General features: G+C 27.5%; 1 protein-coding gene across 1 annotated transcript in view; it reads left to right on the forward strand.

Annotated features, from left to right (window-relative positions):
• Positions 1-20,052: 20,052 nt before the first annotated feature.
• Positions 20,053-20,074, forward strand: part of LOC136086400 (fibroblast growth factor receptor-like) — a 9,604-nt gene continuing 9,582 nt past the window's right edge. Inside the window, exon 1 of the mRNA XM_065808698.1 lies at positions 20,053-20,074. This exon is cut by the window's right edge and continues 6 nt beyond it. Coding sequence (XP_065664770.1) covers positions 20,053-20,074 — 22 coding nt within the window.

Genomic DNA, 20,074 nt, shown 5'->3' on the forward strand with positions numbered 1-20,074 from the left:
AACGGGTGGACCAAGATAAATGGCATAGGTAGTATTTTTATTATAACTTTGTTATTTTTTAAGCTAGAAAAGTGAAATTTTTTTTAAAAGGTTTATTATTAAATTCTCTACAAAATGACATGATTTGTTTAATGTAAATAGTCTCCATTATTTTTTGACATGCTATATAAGCGATTGGTCCAACTCGTACAACTTTTTAAAGCTACATTTACTCTAATGATTTTTACAGCTCGTTTAAGTTCTTGAATTAATGTTAATTTTGATTTAATTTTATTTTATTTCATTTGGTGAACGAGTTCATCCCATATTGAGTAATCTAAAGGATTGAGATCGGGGGAATTCGGAGGCCAGTGGTTTCTGTCAATAAAAGCAGGAAAATTATCATGACACCATTGTTGAGTTAAATGATGCGCATGTGAGGTTGCTCCATCTTGTTGAAATGTCCAATCATCACCAAATATCTCGTTTCCATATTTCACGGCCACTGGCAACACTTTTTTTATATACCAGTCATGATTTACTGTATCTTTGTCCAAAATAACCAGTGGTGTAACACCTTTTGAACAAGCTCCCAACCAAACCATCACCTTTTGAGGGAGTTTTTGTTTCTGTTTAGTACCACCATCTTTATCAGCTTCATTACGATAAGTGGACCATCTGCGATCATTTTGGGCATTGTACATACCATTTAAATCAAAAATTTATTCATCTGAAAAAGAAAATTTTTAGTGTTTGTTCTTTTCGAAAATGGTTTCTTATCCAATTTGCAAATTTAATTCTCTTGACTTTTTGACCATTTGTAAGCAGTGGTTCAACTCTGTGTTTGTATGCCTGCAAATTGAGATCCTTTTGAAGTATCCTTTGAACACTGGTTCTGGTGATATTGAGTTCATTAGCTAATTTTTGAGATGAAATCCTCTTTTATAGTTTCGGACGACTTCTGATTTTTTGAATGTTTGCATTTGTTCAAACTGATCTTGGACCATCTGATGTACATTTCAACTCGATAGAGCCTATCTCTCTGATTATATGACACTAACGATTTATTGTACAAAACCCAATGACACCCTTAATATCAGCAAATATTTTTAATGGACCGTCGTCATTTTGGTATTTGGAAAGTACAAGCTTTTGCAAATCTTTAGATTTCATTATCTACAAATAAAATTAAAAACCATAAAACAAAGCCATCAAGACAGATTTATGAGAATTTAATAATAAATCTTTTAAAAAAAAAATTCACTGTTCTAGCTAAAAAAATAACAAAGTTATAATAAAAATACTAGCTATGCCATTTATCTTGGGCCACCCGTTAATAACTATATCTAATTATATTATATTTTTTTAAACCTCAAAAACTAAAGAAAAACTAATAGAAAGAAATTTTAATTTTTTTTAATTAGACAAGTTAATTAAAGACTTCTTATAATAAGAAAACTTTAAAAGAACTTAATTCATTGACATCATAAATAAGTCTTTTTGAGTTTTTGAGTTTTTGTTTAAATAGAGAAAGAGAAGACAATTATTCAGTTCGTTGTATTGTGTTGAATTATTCGTTGCAATGTTTATATTATGTTCAGCGTTAAACAAGTTTTTAATAAAAATGTATACCTGGTAATATGAGTTATATACTTGTTTTATAAATGTGTTTTTTTATAATAGTGTTAAGTGTATTTTATCCAATGTGTATATAGTTGTTATATAAAGTGATTTTATTATTTCCAAGTTATGTTATTTCCATGTTTTGAAAGTGGTGTGACTTAGCAAGCGTAAAGAGCAAAATTTGTCCATCTTGCCTGCCAAGTGATGTACTTACAGCAGAGATAAGACCCAGCAGCGCTTAGTGTCAAGTGGTGTTATTGTTTTTTTGTAATGTTTTGTGTTGATGGACATTTGGATTGTAACTAATAACCCCTTTAACAAATAAGATGATAATAATAAAAAAATTTATGTTATTTGCTTTTTTGCTATAAACCTATACTGATCTTATCAAACAAAATAAGATTTAATATAGATTTCTAAAAGATAATTTGAATAATTATCTTTTAGAAATCTATATTAAATCTTATCAAAATAGTGAAGTATGTAAATAAACAAAATAACAAAAAAATATTACCGGTAACTAAAAGTAATTGTTATGGAAGTTAGCGAAATCGTTGAACCCTAATAATAAAATACAATATAATTTTATGATCCAACAACTTATGATCAACTAATTGTCAAATTTATTTCATTCTGAAACTAAAAGAAAAAAATTTATTGTATTCTCACAGAATTAAAGTCCTTTTATAGTGATGTTAGCCACAAAGCTTCAGTTTTTGAGATACAATAAACAAAATGGTTGGATTTCACTTTTTACCTCCTGCATAAGTTACACCTGCGGCTTCAACTATAGTAAGCAGTTTTCTTGTTAGACCTAATTTTAAATCAGAAAAGTCCTTTTGAGATGTAAGTCTGAAAAAATACTTAGCCAGCTAACTGTTACTTGCAATTTTGCAATTTATAAAATGCAAACTTTTTTCGAGGTAAGGAGATGATAATGAAAAAAGAGATTTTTAGAAAAATGTTATTTTAAATAATGAAACATTATAGCTAACCTATTTAAGCTGATCATATAGTTAAAGTTACTAAGATTCATGAGAAGACCTATACTGCATTTTCAAATGTAACTTTTTATTTAACAGGTCTTACTAAAAAGCGCATTAAATAGAAGTTAAATTATGGAATCTCTAATCTATATGCATGGATACAAACGTTTGAATGATTTATTTACATTGTCAAAAAGACATTACTCAAGAAAAAGTCATCAAGATTACCAGATGAAAAGTAACAACTGAAATGCGAAAGAAAAATTTAACCTTCGTTACAAGGAAGGATGGAATTAATTTTTGACAGGCCTAAGACTGGTGGCTCTGAAAATGTTCAAGGTTACTCTGACTTGTATATCATGTGGTTTTTGCTTGATGCAAACCTATTCAAAAATTACTGTATACATATAGCTAGACTTGACGTGAAATACTTTCCTCGGTACGCTATCCTTGGTATCCTCTGCCACAAAGCATTTTCAAAATGCTTATTCATGCGCTATTAGTTGTTGATCAAAAACTATTGTCGTATTTCTTGATTTAGCCTTGGCTATATGAGAGTGAACTATCTAGAATATAGACTGTATGTATATTTTTTGAACTTAATAACATGCCTATGTAAAACATCAATATCTTTTGATAAATATAATGATTTTTGTTGACGTTTTTGATCACATGGTATAGCAAAATCTGCTTTAAAAGCAATTTCCGGCTTTAAAATCAGTTAGCAAAGAGTTTCAAAAAAAAAAGGCCAAAATCTAATTGTCCGAAACGCTGAAATTGCGGAAAGAAACAAAATGAACTGCGTAATGGAAGCAATGAAAAACTGGCAGTCAACCCCTGTCCCAATGCTTAAGTACTAGTACTAGTACTTAAGCATAAATACGGGGGTTAAATGCTGTTTTTTATTTAATTATTTTTTTTATTTGATCAATGTGGTGTTAGGACAGTTTTTAAAAATTGTATACTTTGTTGATTAATACTTTATCAAATAAAGTCTTAAAAAAAATGTATTTGATGATTTTATTTGTTTGTTAGTTTTTGTTTGTATGGATGGAAACATGGATAAAACAAATAAAGATTTTAATTGTTTTTTTGGTTTGAATATTTTATATAATTACATTTTTCACATTTTACAATAATTTATTGCAAAAATAGCAGAAGAAATTAATAAAGTGATGACAACAGGTTGAAAGTTGTCATGTGTTGACATGGAGTGGACATACCAATTTCTCAACAGACTAAGTTTAGTAACGCAAATTATTATTATTATTATTTTTTTTATTTTAGGTGCCCCAAGAAGTCCTTATGGTCTTATCACAGAGCATCGCGGATGAGCATTTATTAGGAAGTTCATACCTCTTTCCTAACTGATATCGCTAAATTTGCCCAGAGGTGGGATTTGAACCATGGATCCTTTGTTTTTAAGGCAAGTACGCTACCACTCTGCCACGGCTACTTTTATATTTCTATGTATCATGAAAATTAGTTATATTTTTATATATCATAAAAATCACTTTAATTAGCATTTTATATTTTTAAACTGAAAATTTATTTAAAACGTTCAATGCAACTTCTTATAAAACCATAAAAACAGCTTAGATGAGTTTCTTTTATTGTTCTATTTAAAAAAAAAAAAAGTTGTTTTATTTCAAAAAAATTGTTATTGTTTTATTTCAAAAAATAACCTTTTTGAGCAAACCCGGCATCCTTTGACTTAATAGAGAATTTCACGTTCATATGTTGTTCATGAGATTTCAACTGATTCTGATCTGAATGCAATTGAAATATCATGAACGACATATAAACGCGAGTTTGTACAATGCTTGAAAGTATCCCATCTGAAACATCAAAAAATTCTGCGGGAACCCATGTTTGTAGCTACAATAAAATCTTGAATGAACTTATTGCTTATTTTTATTAAAAATGAGCAATAAGTTCATTCAAAAAGCATAGCTATTAGCTAGCCAAAACCATCAAAAAAGAAACTTCTTCTTTATTCAATGTTTTTCAATTTAAATAGTATTTTAAAATAAAAGTGCCATCTTTTTTAAGAGTTTTTATCTTTAAAAAACTCTAAAAAAAAAATTGGGGCAAATAGTGTTGTTTACAAGTGTAACTGTGAACCACTAAGCTTTTATTATTAGTAATAAGGTAGATTCAAAAAGATTTATTTTATCACAGTGCCCTTCTAAGGAACATTAAACCAGAGAGTTTATGCTGCCTTTTTGCCAATGTCATATATAGGACCAGAGCCAGATTCGAATCACAAATCTTTTAGTTATAAGAACTAAGAACTCTAGAGTGCTCAGAATTCTAACCACTGTGTAAAGGCTGGTCAAACTTGAGATTAAGAAAGCAATCTAATAGTTTTAAATTTTAAACAATTTTATATAAGTTAATTTAAAGTGGAAAACGGATGTTTTTTTGTTGAAGACGAGTTAGTTTAAAGAGAAAACAGTAAATCTTAGAATATACATCTAGTTGTCACAGAATTTAAAAAAAAGTTCTTAGAGTCACAGAAAAATTTAAATTATAACTGAATTACTCTTTCATTCTACAGGTTTTGAGTAAACAAACAAAAAATTGGGTTAACCAAGAAGGTATTAATAAATGGATGTATAACTCATTATTTAAAGGCAAAGAAATGCGCCCTAGCAATTGTTATAAACAACAATTGCAAAACAATAGGACACATTTGCGTCACGTTGATTATACTTCGAAATAAAAACATCCATCTATCCAATTAAATAAAACTTTATTATGTAAAGTATTGTGGCTAATATATTTTACTACTTTGTTAAAAAATACTCTTCATATTCAATCACCCCTGTATAACTCCTGTATAACTATATCACAGAAAGGTTTCAAATCATATGATTACTATTGAGTTCTACTAGTAAAAAAAAATTTAAATACCTAGAAAAATCAAAACAAAGTTGTAAGATAAAAAACGATTTTATTTCCGTCAAAAAAGAGAAGTTTATGTCTTTGAGAGATTAGGGAAATCTAAATGTAGGGAGTCATGGTTACCAACAAACTCTAGTTCAATCTATAAATGATCTATGATACGACCTACAAAACGTGGAAAAATCTTTTAACTTTACAATATTCATGCATAGCAAAAATGTCTGATAAATGTCAATTTATTTTGTAAAATTGTTTCAAAAAAAATGTTGAAAATTTAAACCCGCATAGATATTCATTAACTGGAGGCGCCTTTGATTTATAACAACGCGTTAAACATCCATCTATTTATACGTCCTCGAGTTAACAAACAAAACCATGCGTGTATAATGTTAAACGGGAAAATACGAGGGTGCCACACTAAACCCTTTATGGGAGACATGAAAATAATAAATGTTTCTGAAATAAACATTTATCAATACCTTATTTTTATATTTAAATATACAAATAACCTCACTCCAGCAAATTTTATTTATAAGTTTGAAAAAAATTTAGATGAAAAGTATTTCCTAAGAACAAATCAATCAAACTTTTTTAAGTTGCCTAAAAAATTAAATTAACATACAGAGTTTACAATAGCCTTTTGAGGAACTAAAATATGGAAATATTTTTTTAAAAAAAAGTGCTAAAATCATTAAACTCATTTAAATTTAAAGTAAAAAAATATATTTTTATTTCTGAGAAATAACAATAACTCCAATGAGTTTTTTCTTAATAGTTTTACTTTTTATTTTTTAAAGGAAGTAATTGTACACTTATATTTTATTAGTTATTTATGTATTGGTTTATATATTTTAAATCTTTGAGGATTTAAATTGGAAATTTTGCATTTACTAATATCTGAAGTTTATTAGAAAATTATGACGGTATTTAATTTTTTAAGGGGCTCAATGAAAAGATTAAGGTTGTATTGCATCACCCATATCTTCTTCGAGTCCCAGTATTTTTTAAATTTGTCTTTTTTATTTATATTTTTTATGTGAAATTCTTATGTAACTTGTTTTATTAAACAGCAAAATATATACTATTAGAATAAAATTAAAAAAAAATAAAACAAAAAAACAACATCTTTTCATTGTCATAATAACAGAAAGTATGGCCAGTTTGGCCGTAGATTCTATTGTTTTTACAATAAAAGTTAAAATTTTGAATTTATGTTGAAAACTGTTTATTAATCGTGCCCTGACTACCAATAAGTGCACAATAATATAAATTATTGTGAACTTAACAGATGAACAAATGATCGATTATTTCATAATAGACCCAGAATCAAATACTTTTTTTTGAAAACAATAAGTAAGCAAATAAATGCATAAATTGATGTTAAGCAAACGTCTTTAACAGAAAAGTTCATGAGTTTTGTTTGAAAAAGTTCGTATTGTTATAAACGATGCTCTTTGTTGCCCTCTATATATCAGAGATGAGCTTTCAGAGTACATACTCTTAGAAAATGATACGAAGCTATCATCCTAATTAATAAAAAGAAGTTATAGAGATTATTTATAGCGACATTAAAGTTAAATATATCCAAAATTTTAAATGTTGCATTTCAGAAAGAATTTTTTTCACAGGTTTTCACATCTTATAGGATATAACCTTGCTAATCATATTTAGAAAAGTAAAAATGAAAAAAAAAAGTTGAACATTTTAGTGAATACACATTCAGTACTTTTTATCAAAAATTACATTGTTCAAAAAGTTGGCAAAGTTGATTTATTTGAAAAACACTTTTCACTTTGTTGGCTGAAAAAATTGGAGATTAAATCAATTTTTTTTGAAGTAATTGTGGTACTAATAAAAAATATAACAATTTAAAAAAAACTAGGTGATCTTCTATCTGTATTATCTGATGCTTTATTAATATTTAAGCTTTTAAAGGCATATTCTTGCATTTGATTTGTATTATAGTATGATTAAAAGATGCAATAATACAGTGAAAGTATGCCTTTCACAATGTAAGGTAAAAAAAAATCTTAATTGTCCTAATGGTGTTGACAGAAGGAGGAGGGGGCCAGAGTACCCCTACTTTTATTGAAAATAACTTTTATTTTTTTGATGGATGTATGAATACAAAGAGAAAGAAAGTAAATGAAAAACTAAAACATGTTTGTATTACTTAAGTTGCTTTTGCAAAGCTAAATTTCATAATTAATTATAAATTTGAATTTTGTATATATCATAAAAGAATAACTTTACTAATAGGCTATTTTAGTTTGCAATTTGCAGATGATATCTTTATAAATAGTTTTAGGGAATAAGTTTTCAAGAATTCACCTCTTTTAAAGTATTTCAAATATAACTTTGTTTAATGATTGTTTTAGAAAAACCATGACCATTGCTTCACAAAAAGCAGATATCAAAAAAATATTCAACTTATAAAATACCTTCAAAGTTTTCATTTTGGGTTCTTTTAATGATTGCGGGGAATAAAGATGGCAATAGTTGTAAAAAAAATGTATCAGCAAAGGACTCTACAATGTTTTTTTGAAACATTGGTCAATCCATAAAAGTCAGATACCATCAAAAAGCAGTCAGATAAGCCAACATGGCAGATAAATGTGTACAGATGATGAAATAAAATGAACGAATGAAATATCTACTGACAAAATAGTTATCTCAAGGCAACTTAAGCCAACCATCTCTATTGACACGGCCAGCATTGTAAACCAAATATATTTTAATTTCATTAGATAAATTGCTTTCAACAACTGGAAGATTATGAGACACATTAAATAAAACATAATCTTGCATTACATAATTACATTTGTCACACAAATGTCTCAATGATACTTCCAAATCAATAGCAGTAAATAACAATATTCAGACAAGGTTTTATTTGTTTTACGTCATTTTTTGTAATTGTTGCTGAACATTTATAAAACAGGTAGCACCAGGTCTTTGCCAATGTTTTCTAAATACTTTCTCAATATGGGTGCTGGTAAAATGTGCAAGGCAAACATGTTTATGACTTATAGTTAGTAAATGTTTTACTAGTTTAATCATTCCAAGATATGTATGAGAAAAGCACGAAAAGTATGTTTGACTTAATTTTTAATTTTCGAACTTGTTTTCAGGAGCAATTTTGTCAACCACATTAGCCAAATTTAAAAGAAAGTTCAATTGCTTATCATTGTTTAATGAAAAAACAGCACAATATGTATCTCTTGTATTAATATCTTCACAGAGTCTACAATTAACAGTTTTAAAAAATATGATAAAAATAGATAAAAACACTTTGGTGTCGTCAACATTTTCTATGGATGCATGAGTTTTTAAATTAGCTACAGTCTCATCACAAAATACTTATAAACAAGTTGAGATATTTTGACGTTCAATTGGTTTAAGAAAAAGTACAGCTTTATTAAGTTTAGACAATTTTACAGTAGCATCTTTTTCAAAATTGAAAACGTCTTTTATAATTTGATCATTTTGCAGTTCTTGAAATACCTTTGTAAGTAAAGCATCGTTCTTGGTATTTTTATATGAGCCAATTGTTACAAATAGATTTTATCAATTTAACTAAGTCATATAGAAGAAAAATATTATAAAAGCAACTTGTTACAATGTAAAAAAAAAGGTTTGAAAAGTAACCAACGTAACAGTTTAAATAGTAAAAGCGTATTTGTACAAGTAAAAGTTTGACGTTGTACATCTATTTACTAAGAAGCATATTTATATATATTGTATATAAACGTATATTTGGCAAGGAAATATGTTGAAAAAATTAATAGTTTCCATCTTTTTTCATGGAAACTGTTAATTTTTATTTGCACATGTTTTCACACTTTTTAATATGCAATTTCCACCCTGAGCAAACATGGGTTTGATGGTCATCTGTTCATTATATTGGATTACTAGAAAAAAGAAAAGCAATTTTGTTTAAGCTAAAAAAGATTGCAACATCTGAAACACATGAGCTATAAAAAGAACATGTTAGAGAATTAAAAGCGAGCAAGGTTTGGAAAAGTGATAGTTTTGAGAATTTTTAAAACTGGCTCGAAAATCTTGGTTTCCAGTCCACCAGGTACAGTAGAATATCTTTATTACTCAGAGGTAGTCATTAAGAAATAGTTTCAAGCAAAACTTATGCCATACTTTTCAACAATTATTTTGAGAATTTCAATGCAACTGGGTTTGCTTGAAAAGAAAGAAGACAATAAAAATGGTTACTAAGACAAATTTCATGACAAAAGCTTAAGTGAGATGATTGCAGTTCGTATGGAGCAGTTTTTTACCTGATAAGTATAAAAAGTATTAGTGTTGCTGTTTCGACACATATGTATGTATGTATGTATGTATGTATATATGTATGTATGTATGTATGTATGTATGTATGTATGTATGTATGTATGTATGTATGTATGTATGTATGTATGTATGTATGTATGTATGTATGTATGTATGTATGTATGTATGTATGTATGTATGTATGTATGTATGTATGTATGTATGTATGTATGTATGTATGTATGTATGTATGTATGTATGTATGTATGTATGTATGTATGTATGTATGTATGTATGTATGTATATATGTATGTATGTATGTTTGTATGAATGTATGTATGTATGTATGCATGTATGTATGTATGTATGCATGTATGTATGCATGTATGTATGTATGTATGCATGTATGTATGCATGTATGTATGAATGTATGTATGTATGTATGTATATATGTATGAATGTACTGAGGCAATTCTACAAATGAAATAAGGGGGGGGGGGTGAATCCTTAAAAAGTACTGACTGGCTTTGTGAAAAAAAAAAAAAGATTCCTCAAAATTAAATTTTACCCGGCTTAATTGTGTCAAATACCCAACTAGCCGACTAAATTCGTAAAAAAACCCGACTATAACTTGAAAATCACCTTCTTTGGGGATAGGAGCGGGTGTAAACCTGCTCCTATCCCCAAAGAAGTTGATTTTCAAGAACCCCCTGTACCCCCCGTAAAATCGTCTTTGTCGATGTGTGTATATATGTGTATATGTATATATGTGTTTGTGTGCATATAAATAATTTATAACTATAAGACTACTTTTTAGTTGAATTTATCTTTAACGTGTCCGGTTATTACTGTTCTTAACAACAATATTTGCCTTTTTGGCTACATAACCATACTCAAACGAATCACAATATCTTGTGATTCGTTTAGTAAACCATACTCTGTTTTTTTAAACTTGGGTTTGATATAATGGGATCGCTTACAGTTGAATCAAAAAGTTCGAAATACCTATTAAACCTTATCCAAAACAAGGTATAGAACTATGAACAACAACTTTAGTTATACAGAGAACGTAAATAACCATTGCTAATACAGAGAGTTTAGAAGCATGCATTCTCTTCATAAATCAGGTAAAATCTTTCAACCGAGATGACAGATCTTTTCAATTTAAAAGTCTTGAGCCTTTTGGCTTTGAAAAGATTTTTCGTAAATCAGATACAAACAATTTATAATAGAATAAACGCGAAAGTAAATATAAACGGAGAACTTTCGCAAGCAAGAGAAATTTTGAGAGGAGCAAGGCAAGGCTGCCCATTATCCATGATTTTATACATTATACAAGCAGAAATATTTTCAACATATAAAACACAAAATAAAAACATAAAAGGAATAATTATAGGCAAAAAAGAAATAACTCTAAGCAAAAAAGAAACAAAAATTCAACAATATGCCGAAGATACTAACTTTTATTTGTGCGGTGATATTTCTATTATAAATATAGGTAAAGGCTTAAATTTTAATTATAGAGCAACAAGTACTAAGATTAATTTATTAAAATTTCAAGGCATTTCGTTAGGAAAAAATAGATTCGCAGAAAAGAAACATTTTCTAGACTTTATCTGGGACAAAAAATCAATCAAAAGCCTCGGTGTACTTTTTTGCAACACAGGAGAGTATACTTATGAAATGAATTGGAAAGAGCCCTTTATTAAAATGGAAAGCACTTTAAAGAAATGGATAAAATATAAATTATCCCTTTAAGGCAAAAAACTAATAGTTAATATAATAGTAATCCCTCAAGTTGTACACTTGGCTTTAATTGTTCCTATTCCCCATAAAAACATTTTGTCTAGAATGGAGGCTAAAATAAACAACTTTAACTGGGTTGATAAAGTTCTGAGACTAAGTGAGGAAAAACACAGCATAAAATAAAAAACAGGGGCGTTGGAGTGGTTAACCTTACAATCAAACTCAAAGCAATACAAATGCATTGGGTTTCAAAAGTTCGTAATGAAAACTTAGAAGGCCAATGGAAAGAAACCATGATCCACTTACTTAATTCTTATAGAAAATTAAATTTAAATTCATTTTCGAAACAACTCAAACCCAAATTAAGGTAATCCCGCCTTTTATTAAAAACTATTATTGAACTCTTGTAAATTTAAACAAGATAACAGGATGCCCAAAGTTGATATAGAGGAGATACTAAGTCAGCCACTTTTTTTAATGACAGCATTAAAAATAATAAAAATAAATGTTTGACCCCAGAAAAGAAACATATTTTAAATGATATTGTTCTTGAAGCGGTAATAGCAAAAGATTTTCAGCCTGGATTTTTAAATCTTTTATCAATAGGTTTGACTGAGATCAAAATGAACAATATTATAACAGCGCTCCCGAAAAAATGGATAAATAGAATATTAAACGAAGCACAAAGTATGACTTTAAAAAGCGCCTTTTTATATATTGAAGAAAAAAGAAAAGTATGAGTACAAAAGACTCACAGTCTCAACACTTTATAAAATTCAAAACAAAGCGAAAAAAACTATAGATTATAAGTATAATCGATGGGCATCTAAAGGTTGCCAAAGTATGTAAACGGTCAGTGAAAACGAATGGAAATCTTTTTTCCTAAATAATAACAAAAGAAACACAAATAACAAAGCAAATAAAATATTTTTTAAAATAGCACATTTTCTATAATCAACTTATGAAAAAAGTCTTCATAGAAAATTAAGAAATAACAAATTATGTCCTCACTGCAAAACTGAAAACGAAACCATCTATTATATGATGTATAAATGCGAAAAGGTGCAGCCACTAATTTTGTTTTCATTAGATGTTATGGATCATGTTTATCCAACGGAATATACTTATTTTAATACACTTTGAAATTTGTTATGTTTAAATACGGGGCCAACGCGGGCAGCAAGAAATTTGGCTATACTTTGATGGAAACTCTTGTGTTAGAAATTTATTTTAATAGGATGAAAAGTTTTTTCAAAAAAAAATGTTTTAGTCTAAAGTTTTTACTTAAAAAGTTTAAATATGAAGTTAAACGCTTGCTTGAAAACGAGAGGTAATTAATAATAAATTAAAACAAACAAAACAATTGAAGACCTGAGATCAAGAACGTCCCAAGTCAAAAAATAAGCATTTTTCAGGAGATTAAAAAAACAAAAAATGATTTATTTTTCAAGTTATTCAAAAAAATATATAAATGGAAATTATTAATTTAAATTAAGTGAGTCCAAAGAGATAAAAGATAAGTATTTTTAGAGGATAAACGATTAAAGCTTGTTAAGTGAAGGCTAATAAACAATACGGTACTTAGGACGTTCTTGATCTCATATGTCAAGGGGAAACGAAAAATAAGAAAAAAAATGTCTATAAAATATATTATTCAGCTCAATAGCAATGTAACAAAAGTAGAATTAAAAATGTAATAAAAGCTGGTAGAATATTAACACAATATCAGCTAAGAAACTATTGTTCAAAATGTTTAGGCTATCAAAATGTTTATTCATCCAGCTCAATAATCTCATTATTGGAGTCATTACCTTCACTGTTTTGGATGTAAAGTAACGACTGATAAAATGATTTAGTCTCATCACTAAAAAACTTGTTTAGTTTTTGCAAATGTTTGAATTTGGCAGATTTAATTGGCAAACTGGCAGTGTACATCGAGACGGTTGGCAATGAGGGATTGACATTAGGTTTTTCAATAACAAAACATTTAAAAACAGAACTCTCCGTGTCCAATGAAACTGCAAACCATATCTTTGTCCAAATTGGAATATTCAAAGAAAAAATAACTACTCACTGCGAATTTTTCTTTATTAGCCAAAATCGTCTTTTTAAAGAAAGGTTGAAAATGACTTTAATAATCCTTAATATCAGCGCCAGAAATTCTGACAACAGTTATATTTTAATCTGAGCTAATGACTGCGTTTTGTAGATGTTTTGTTTATGTTAGTGTTTCGTGCACATTGGACGTTATTGTTCTTAAAGTGCTAATTTCACTGCTTCCAACATTAATAATAGTTATTAATTATTAGGCAATAAATAATTATATTAAATTATATTAGTGCTATTTAAATAATTATTATTTATGAAAAATTATTATAAGGCAATATGCGTATCTTGTATATCAACATTATTGCACATTATTTCCATTTTCGATTATATTGGACTTAGGAGGTTCTTGATCTCAGGATGTTATTGTTCTTAAAGTGCTAACTTCACTGCTTCCAACATTAATTTTATGAAAAGTTATTGTTAGACAATATGCGTAACATGTCTATCAACATTAATGCACATTATCTCAATTTTCGATTATTATGGACTTAGGAAGTTCTTGATCTCAGGTTTTCAATTGTAAAGACGAATTAAGAAACATATTTAAAAAGGAGTTTTTAAACTAGTTGCTGATAAACATAACTATTTTGAATAATTTTTTTTTTTTTAATATTTATTTTCGTTTTTAATTCAAGAGACTCTCAGTGTATTTTCTACCTAATATATTTTTAATTACTATATATAGGTCAAAAAGATTTTTTTGTAAAACAGGTCTTATTTCTTTATTTTTTAATAAGAAAAGTTTTATAAACTTTTTATACAAACGAGTATGAGCCATAAAATTAAAAATAATTAATGAGAGAATAAGTTTTGAATTTAATTGCTAACACACGGAACTATGAAAACTAGTTCCGATAGAAATAAATTTTTGCTTTTCTTTTACTTCTTATTTTCTGTTTTACATATGTGGAAGTTTTTGTTTTAATCCATAAAGGACATCTTAGTAACTGGTTTTTTTTTTTTATTTTTTTTTTTTCGTTTTATATTTTACGTTACCTTGTATACATATGAGGGCGACAGTAAGGCAAATAACCAGATGGCAAATTAATATGCAATACAGCTATACTGATTCACCAAAATGGTTGAAATGTGTATGTATAAGTACGTATATACAGTATATATAATTTGCAATGTCTATATAAAAATACTAAAATATAAAACAAGTAAATTTCATTTACTCGTTTTATATTTTAGTATTTTTAAAAAGTTAAAGACAACGTTTTGCCAACAAAAATACAACGTTGAGCCAACGCAATGCGCAACAATGTTCTAACATTTTATAAATGTATGTATGGGTGCTGGGATTGTTTGCAACACTTTTGAGTTATTATTATTTTAGTGTTACATTATTGTGTTGTTAAGGTTCCATTAGTTTATGCTTCTTTTTAATTATGTATAAATTTTTTATAACTACAAACAAAAAGTTTTTGATGCCTTGCTTTTTATTTTAATCGAAAAATCAGATTTTTTTTCTTTTTCTCCTCACTTTAAAGTTAAATAGAAACAAAGAATATCCCTAACAAAAATTACAATAAAGCTGGAACTTGGTTCATAGATTCAAAACTTTAGGTGAATCGTGATGTCAAGATTTACCAAAAAAAAGCTTCCGAGTTAGGTCACAGCATAACTGGGCATAAACAATGAACATATTAAAAAAATTAGTTATATCAATAACACTAGTTTTATACACCATTGAAAGTATCATTTATTTCCTTATTTAATAATTTTTATTTATTTAACCTAAATTATTATTTATTTTCTAATAAATGTTAAATAAATAATATGCTGTAAAGTTACTTGTTTTTTGAATTATCTAGGAGAATATTTGCACTAATTTAGTGTGAAATCTTGATAAAACTTGATAAATCGATATCTTGATAAATCATTAAAACTTGATTGTTTTGCAAAAACATTGTTTGTTATATCTAAAGAAAAACACTTATTCTAGAGTTAACATTTTTAATATTTCAAATTAAATATTGTTGACATTTTTGTATATTGTCATTGTTTTAAATAAGTTGCATTATACCTACTGAGAGATTGGATAATGTATGTATAAATATGTATGTCATGTATTATGAATAGATATGTATGCCAAGTAGAATTTTCAACTCAAAAGTAAAACAATATTACTTATTCAAATCTATAAATAGTGTGGTAAAAAACTATATTTGAGACTTAATTATAATTTAGTAATTTAAATATCAAAAGCAAAACGAGTTTTAAAACTTTTATTTTTAATAAGTTTCTTTCAAAGTTATTCTATGAAAAGACCATTGATTATCTAACAGTTTATCATTATTAAAGAGTAAATTGTGTTGACTCCATAGAAAGATATATACATATCTGACCTCCTAAAGGTTATGATTATCAACTGAGGCAGGTTTTAATTGAAAATATAACTTTTTTTATGTAAAATTAAAGCTAAAAAAAAACTCTACTGATCAGTACCCTTAAAAGATAGTTTGATAAATCGATGTCACCAAAAGAACAATTAATGGGAAGAAGACATTAAAGAATATTAAAGAGATGAAATAAACTTGTAGCAGAAGAAGCAGTGTGTTATATAACGTATGAATGACACTAAGTTACACAAACTAAATGAAAAGATGTAGACCAACTTATACATTGATAACTGAAAACTTTGAAGAAATATGCAAGTAACTAAAGGAAGAACCCAATGTAAATCATTTTACTCCATCTATTTATATACCCGTTCTCGAACTAAAAAATTGTTTAATAAACCCATAAAAATTAATTTTACGGCCGCAAAAATAACTTAATAAAGAGATATAATAAAAAATGTTTAAAAAAGAAATTTTTTTTGCTCAATAATAAGTATTCTTCACTAAATAAGTTGGGTAGTTTTGACATGAGAAAAGATTATTACACCATCAAACCTAAAAGTAGTATCTAGATTAAGATCAACAGTTATTTAGATTAGAAGTGGAAGTAGAAGAGTTGTCTATGTCCACTTCTACTTTACAAAACATCTTTAACATATATAAAAAAAAACCACGGAGTTGCCATTCTTGTTTTTGATAGCTTCGAACTGATAACAATTCAATATACAAAAGGATACATATTAAATTTATTTAATGATATAAACATGAAATAAAACATTTTTGTTCCATGTTCACAAGAAAACTTTTTTGTCAAACATGCCAATTAAAATTTAACAATTAAAATAAAACGGTATCTTTCTCGACAACTCTTTTAAATAAAGAAAATCAAGCCGAATAAGTTTGCTAACGCAATGCTGATTCTTAAATTGTTGCACCGTTATGTTGAAGCTGTCGAAATTTTCATAAATAGTCGCAGCTGCTGATGACACAAATGTACCTCTCATTATGCAACTTCATCTGTAAATAAAATTATTTTCCCATAAACAATTTTATAAAAGTATTTTTTAACATAATTCAATTGTATTCCTACTAGTAAACGCCTATAATTAGATTTTAATGTTGTGTCATATTTACTCAAATTTTGCTTCTTTCTAACAAACTTAGCATCATTGTTTTAGGAGTTTCTTTCAAAAATAATACTGGTTCATCGCGACCTTGCTGCCAGAAACGTCTTAGTTAGCGCAAAAAAAAATGTTAAAATTTCAGATTATGGTTTGTCAATCTATTATGAAATGCAATATGTAGGCAGCAAAGTTCGTTGTTTTCGGTGAAATGGATGTCAATTGAATCCCTTCTTAACCAAGTTTTTACTTCATCTAGTGATGTGTAAGGTCTTTTTTAATATTTGTAAAGAAGTTAATTAAGTAAAGTAAATATTGTAAAAAATGTTTTAGCTGGGCGTATGGTATTGATTTGATTGAAATTGTTACCCTTAGTAAGATTTTTTTTAGTTTTTCTTTTTCATTCATTCATTTATTTGTTTATTTTTCTTTTTTTTTGCCGTTTTATATATTTATAATAAAGGCATGTTACATATATAAATATTGGCCGGAGCAAGAAGAATACATTGACTGTCTTATCACCGAGCCCCGTTCACATACTGTTCGTTTTTATAAACAAAAAATAAAACATACACAAAACATTAAAAAACACATAACTTTTGTTAAATAATAAAATGACTTTTATATTGATTTAAAAATAAAAAAAATAAAACGTTTTGCATGCACATACTAATATATTTAAAACATGTTTAACAATATATATTTTGTGCTAATACAAAATTTTTTCTATTTTATAATCACCTTAAAAAAAAAAATTCAAAGTCTATTGTATTAACACTATTCATACTGAGTTGCACCATGAAGGCGCGACATTTAAACCGATATAATTTTTCTTATGCTTAACTGCTTTCGCTTAAACTTTTTGACTTTTTACAGTATAGTAAATTACACCATTTTTAACATTAACGCTTAACTGTAAGGGTCTCACAGCGTTCTCATCGCGGTCTTGCCGACGACACCATCCAACATGAATTTTTGAAAAGTTCACTTTTCAAAAAAAAGTAAACTTTTGATTGTAACTAAATTTTACAGCTTCTTGAACACAATTTTTATTGCAATGTCTATTCCCATTGTATTGTACAGAAACAACAGAAAAAACTGAATAAAATATATACATATATAAAATATGAGCAAACGAACGTGTATTTCCGCAGTAGATGCTATTGTAAATATTCTCAAGTTTGTTGAGAACTTAATTTCTTGATAATGAAAGCAATTATTTGGTTAAATTAGATGGAGAATCAAGTATACAAAGTTTAGATAAATATCGCATTTATGTCTTAAAACCTTTTAGTTTTAAAATTTGTTTCGATAAACTAAATTTCGAAGATGTATCTAATAACGAGAGCGGCATCAAAGACAATGAGGATGTTGAAGCGAGAGACCAAATAGAAATCCTAAGCGATAAATGACCTACCAAAGAAAAGTTTATTTAGCTTACTAAAACAATATTTGCATATAATATAAGCACAAGTTTCATTTTCACCAGTTAAAAGGTCTAAATGTTACCTGCCAAATTCTTTCCAAGTTGTTTAAAATATCTAATAGCAATGTCCTATTTGTGACTTCTAGCCATAAAAAATAATTAATGTTGAGCATAATTAAACATAAGTAGATAAATATGATTTAGATTAGGTTACTTTGAAAGTTTTTAAAATTTTAAGCTCAATGGCTTTGTCTTTCCAAAGATATAGGCTTCGCGCTACAAGAGTGCAACCCAGCATAAACATGACCTCCACGACTCGGTATAAATAAGATTTAAATGTAACTTAAATCTTAGTTAAAAGTAAGATTCTTTTAAAATCTGCTTTAAATTTAACTAGTGAGTAGTGTTCTTTATTGAACTTTTTAATAAAGTTTTTCTATGAAAAGGTCCTCAATATTGAATTCATTTTTAAAATTGTTCTTTAAAAATTTTCACTAAAGAAAGATTGAAATATAAGTGGAGATATTCCATTTGTCGTTTTAAACACCAATAGTAGTATTTGGTAAATGCTTAGTTTATAAATATTTAAAGCCTTGAGAAACAGAGTTCTGTTTGCCCCAAATACAATCCCACAAGCATGATTTTGTTTACTATAGAGTAAAGAATTTTTAAGTATAAGTTATCCGTAATTCGTATTTCCCCAGTCAATGTTGCAGTAAGAAAGATAGCGTGAATAAATAAAAGTATATTTTCATTAGAGCTCTAGTATTTAAAAATGCTTTTGTTTTATAAAGTGTGGAAATATTATAAGAGATTTCACTTTTAATGGATTGGATGTGAAACTTCCATGACAAGTTTTTATCAAAAATTATTCCTAAAAAGTTAAGAGTATATTCCCTATTTACATCTGTTTTATTGAAGAAAAGACATGGCATTTTAAGTGGTATTTTATCAAATTTATTTCTTTTATGGAACAGGATGAATTTAGTTTTATCTGCATTTTGCGAAAATTTTGGTTACCTATAAACCATTTATTTTCCTTTAGATAACTCTTTAATAAAAATTTGAGAAATAATTTTTATATCTTTGTGTGAGTAAAACAGATTGGACTCGTCGGCAAACAATATAAGATATAATTTTTTAGATGCTTAAAATAAGTCATTTATATACACTAGAAACAATTAAGGTCACAAGATAGATCCTTGGGGAGCACCGCAATTTAAAAGTTTATTTTTGGTTTTATTTGTTTCATTGTTTATGCATAGTTTCCTCTTAGTCAAGTACTCTTTAAACCATTGTAAGGTTTAGTTGTTTACTCCGTAAAGTTCAAATTTTTTCATAAGGATTTCATGATTGACAGTGTCTAATGCTTTTGAAGAATCAATGAAAATTCCTAAGGTAAAATAACTTTTATTAAAAATATCCAAAATATGGTTTACAACGTCAATTACTTTTTTTTAAACCGAAATTGTTTGTTTTACAGAATATTATTTTATATGAAATGATTATAAAGCCTATTGTAGATAATGTGTTCTAGCAATTTAGAGA

This window comes from Hydra vulgaris, chromosome 10 (genome assembly GCF_038396675.1).
Source record: "Hydra vulgaris chromosome 10, alternate assembly HydraT2T_AEP".
NCBI classification, from domain to species: Eukaryota; Metazoa; Cnidaria; class Hydrozoa; order Anthoathecata; family Hydridae; genus Hydra; species Hydra vulgaris.